At 33.6% G+C, this 5,021-nt stretch overlaps 1 protein-coding gene across 1 annotated transcript; it reads right to left on the bottom strand.

The window, feature by feature from the left end:
* Positions 1 to 2,011: 2,011 nt before the first annotated feature.
* On the bottom strand, positions 2,012 to 3,004 carry LOC147400145 (NDR1/HIN1-like protein 10). The gene has a single exon (XM_086445752.1). The coding sequence runs from the start codon at positions 2,931 to 2,933 to the stop codon at positions 2,160 to 2,162; it is 774 nt and encodes a 257-aa protein (XP_086301878.1). The 5' UTR covers positions 2,934 to 3,004; the 3' UTR covers positions 2,012 to 2,159.
* Between the last annotated feature and the right edge of the window lie 2,017 nt (positions 3,005 to 5,021).

A 5,021-nucleotide genomic window follows, 5' to 3' on the forward strand; every position in this document is an offset into this window, starting at 1 on the left:
TGATCCGATCCATTAACACCCCTACTAACAACTAGGCTCAATCCCAAGGTAAGAAACATGACTGTCAATAAATTTGCTGAATTGCATGGTCCAATGAAACCGAAGTGAGAGCTCTTTTAGAAGATCTTAGAATCTTCATCAAGCCTCTATTAGATCCCTCTAACCTCAAAAAGAGATTCTGATGAATGCCAAAATAATTAAATTGGAATCTAGTAAATAACAAAAAGTCCAAAACCTTGGAAACCTTATCATCTCTCTAGCTGCAAAAGGAGATTTTGAGAAGTGCCAACATAAGTAAATTGGCATCTAGTTAATAACCAAGGCCTAGGAAACCCTATCATATCTCTTTAGTCCCAAAAGGCAACACTATTATATTGGTATCTAGTTAATAACCAAGGCCTAGGAAACCCTATCAGATCTCTCTATCTGCAAAAGGAGATTTTGACAACTGCAAATGTAGTTATATTGGCATCTAGTTAATAACCAAGGCCTAGGAAACCCTATCAGATACCTCTAGCTGCAAACGGAAATTTTGACAAGTGCCAACGTAATTAAATTGACACCTAGTAAATAACCAAGGCCTTAGAAACCTATCAATAGCATACCTCTCTAACCATGAACAGAGATTCTGACAAGTGCCAACATAATCAAATTGGCATCTAGAAGATAATCACGGCATTGAAAATGTTTGTTTATGCTCAAAATCAGCACCCCCAACTTAGTTGGATATGAAGGTGAAGAGAAATTAAGTCTTAAAGCCAGTACTACCTGTTAATAAATTGGCCTGTTTTAGAATCATTAATACAACGCAACAGTGTTTATGACCCAACCTCTAGCTTTCCTTGAAATATAGGAGGCCAGAAACATTTCATTGGCGCATGACTGGAACGAAATAAACAGTCCAAAATACCAACTCCTCCCTTCCTGTTACTAAAATCAGTAAGCAAATATTTAAATGGGTAGAAGATTTTGGTGCACTAGATTATTCAGTAGCTTGCACCATATCATTGCGTGGGAAAACTTGTAACCAGGGACAGGAGTACAATCTTCCTAGAGATATGCACGACCTCGATATACAAATGTCAATGAAACCCCTGAGGAATCATGCTTGGGACTTCCTTTGGAGGAATCAAAAAGCAAGATCACCGGAAGAGTTCCATAGCCACCCTCGAGACAAGAGGAAACAGTTCCAAAGTAGCAGAAGTAATTGAATAGTGATTCCTTTCCTTGGAGTAGTGGTCAGGAACCCCGTGCAATGACCAAATAAGTCTGAATTCCGGAGATTGAGAAGAAAATCAATGGATAAGATCGTGATTAAGTCCAAAGAGGAAGGAAATTGTGGTTGAATCAAAGAAGAGAGGAAATCGGGTCCAACAAGAAAAGAGATCAAGATTGAATCATATTAGGAAAAAAAACAAAAGAAACACGGAAGAAAGGTGCCTAAAAAGGAGTCCACATGTATAAATAAACGTAAACTTGTTTATGTGAGACTAATTGATCCGGTTCAATTTTAGTAGTGAATTTGACTTTGGCATCGGGGTTTCTTTTGCAGATACCACACCGGACTCCTTGCAGGTTTGATTTGGTGGTATGCCTATCAAGATGGTTAAAGACACTATCATGGTTCAAAATATTGTTTTCTATCGAAAAATATTGGCTGACCCATACTGATATCGGTTGAGACCAATACGAAACATTGAATGTTTCGGGAATGAATCAAAATAAATAATTCAAGATAAAATCTATCTACTCTAGACCGAAACATTTGCCTCGAGATGAGATTTTAAACTTGGACACTATTTAAATGTATTCCAATTAAAATCAAACAACTATAAATAAACTTATCACCAAAAACCTCTAAATATTATAAGTATCAACCTGAACAAACAAAATCATAGATGATGACCAAACCCATCACAAAACACCATAATTAATTAGCATTTTAACCCTAAATTAATATATATCATAACTACATTACCAAAAATGACTGAAAAAAAAAAGAAAGCCACGATCTTCCCTAAATCCAACAAATTCTCCAATGTCAAATTACATAACTATCATTCAACCAACCAATCTATAATCTCCAGAAAAACGAAGAATTAACAAAGTAACATTAGAAAGAGAATTAAACCCATGTTTTATTTTTCGATCTTAATTACTCACAGATTAACCTCGCACTCATTCGATCCACCCACCAACTTTCCTTCCCCTGAATTGGACGAGAAACCAACCTTCACATCCTCACAGTAAACCCTCATCACATGCTTTCTCATCCTCCAAGACCCAGCCCTAAACTTAACCGTAGCCATCATTCTCACACTGAAATTAACCACTCCACGACTCCGATCCGCGTTCAAGTTCGTCACTTCCTTATCTTTCAAATATGCCGAATCGGCCGCAAACCTAGATTGAATCGTCGTCTCGTTCTTCTTCCCTTGAAAGAGTGGAGGCAAAGTTGTTTGAGAGAGCAATTCCTCTCTGTAAAGCACAAAAGCATCGACATGATCATAGAAGATACTCATCTTTTTGTTAGGGTTTCTAACAGAGAAGTCGATTTCCCAATTAGCAGTGATGTGTGAAGCGGAAGCGTTGAAATGGGTTACAGAGACTGAGTTGACTCGGAACTGGGGAAGGTGGGGTCGAATAACGAGCCAGATTATGAAGGTGATGGCACCGATGATGAGGAAAACAGCAATCCCAGCGATAATCAGACGGCGGAGAAAGGTGGTGCGTCGAGGGTCGTAGGATTGATAAGGTGTAGTGTTGTAGTAGGCTGCTGCAGGTGGTGGCGCAGTGTAAGGGTAGGCGGTGGCTGTGCTAGGATGCGCCGAGGGGTAAGAGTTTGGGATGTAACTAGGTTGCGCCGTGTGGTAACCTGGTGGTGGTGGATAACCTGTTACAGGCTTGTTTGGATCGTCCATTGTAGAAGTCATCGATTTTGATTTTTGAGAGAGAGAGAGAGAGGTGGTGTTGGACTTGACTGGATGTAAAGATGTATCTGTAAAAGAGAACAAAAGCCTATATTGTATTTGTAACTGTAAAACTCTAAATCGTATCGGATTTGGAGTTTTGGACGGTTAGATGCAATTACGCGTTTTGGAATTTGGAAACATATTATTCTTTTTAGATATCATATTAATTAATTAAGGAAAAATGCTACAGTGACGTAAATGTGTTTATAGAATCATAGATATTTTCATCGAGATACGTGTGAAAATATCTATGATTCTGTGCTCATTATATCACAAACGATGTCAATTTAAATGTTACTCTAGCATTACTCTAAATAAAATATATGATTTAAATTAAATTTCACTTCTTAAATCTCCAAGAATACTAAGATGGTAACGTATTATCAAAGTAAAATATAAAAAAATTCTGAAATTCTTGATGACGAAATTATTAAATCTTTCATTTTTTTCATGGCTTCAAAATATTTCAATGTTCAATCTTTATTTTATGATGAATAAAAAGTCCTAATTTTTTTAAAGTTTTGATTTAATTAAGAATATTCATTTAATTATTTAAAGATCTCTATTACTTAATTTAGTAGATTGATAAATTTTAGTTATAGTAGATTTCTATATTTATTATATTAAAAATCTAAACATGGAATCTACAGACTAAATTTATTCAGATTTTCTAATTTTGCAAGATAGAGAATCATTAGAAAATTTTCAATTTTTCAAGAACCACCTGGTTCTTAGAAATTGACGCTTTGGATGGTTGAATCATCAAAAAATCGGCGGTTCTTACTTATATAACAATTCTGACTTTTATAGGAAAATCGGTCGGACCGATTTTTAAAACACTAACTTTACCTTTATTAAATAATAAAAATAAGTTTTAGAAAAATTAATCAACAATTATCACACTCAAGTAATAACATTGCGTAAGATACCTAAATTATCTTTCAAGAAATGCCAAAATGTATATTGTATTTGTTCTATACTTTGTGGTAATCGTGATAAACGAAGTTTACAAGAATATAACACAAACTATGGGAATAATTAATTACAAAACTGGAGCACTTGACAACTGGTAGTAAGAATAATTAATTATTAATTTTATGAAGAAGTGCTTAGTATGATATTTAATGAAACCACTAGGAAACATACGAGACTTATTTAAAGATTTTTTTTTTAATATTAAAAAAAAAAAAAATCATTAAAAAGTTTTTAATAGAACATATTTTTAATCATTTTATGTTCTATCTATACAAATATGAAGGGCTAGAGCTTGATCGAAGTTGTAAGAAAGTCAATTTGGTTGAATTAAATAGAGAAACTAGTTTGTTTCATAACTATTAAAACATGAGCTTTGATATGTTACATCACCAATCTCTATTAAAATTTGCTAATTCACTTGGCAAAAGAAAACAATTCGCTAATTCGGTTTACTTACATACCTAAATCAAACATGCAAGTTACTAATATGACTTGTAATTTTGAAAATTTCTAAGTTGTTCAAAATATTAAATATTCAAATAATAATAATAAAAACATAATGCACATTGTATCTGAAAATAACAAAATAAAATTAAATATAAATGTTAGAAAAATATCATATTCAAATGTTATTGTTTAATCAAATTTAAAACACATACAGACATCAAGGATTCATATTAAATGTTCATTGAGATTTTATTTTATTTTTGGTGTCAACTTGATGTGAGTGTTGGTTCCATGATCTAGTTCAAAACCCACCTTCACTTATTATTTAATAACCACTAATCAACTTATTAAAAAAAATTGAATAAAATAACACATGTTCATTTGATGCGACTAGAAGATAACCTAAAATATAAGGCAGGCTCTTCATTGATGGTGCCTTGCTATGAAGATAAGCTAAAATTCTAGGCAAATTGAGGATATTTTTCTGTTCAGCGGAGATTTGCCTTTCTTCTTTCTGATTCAAAATTTTGGGGAAAAAAAAAAGCTTCCAAATCATCCAAGATATCATGACGAACAAGATGAGGATTTAAAATCATGGTATCATCCTCTCCTTGCTCAGGATTTAGA

Source organism: Akebia trifoliata, chromosome 6 (genome assembly GCF_017979445.1).
Source record: "Akebia trifoliata isolate Shusen 1 chromosome 6, ASM1797944v1, whole genome shotgun sequence".
Classification (NCBI taxonomy): Eukaryota; Viridiplantae; Streptophyta; class Magnoliopsida; order Ranunculales; family Lardizabalaceae; genus Akebia; species Akebia trifoliata.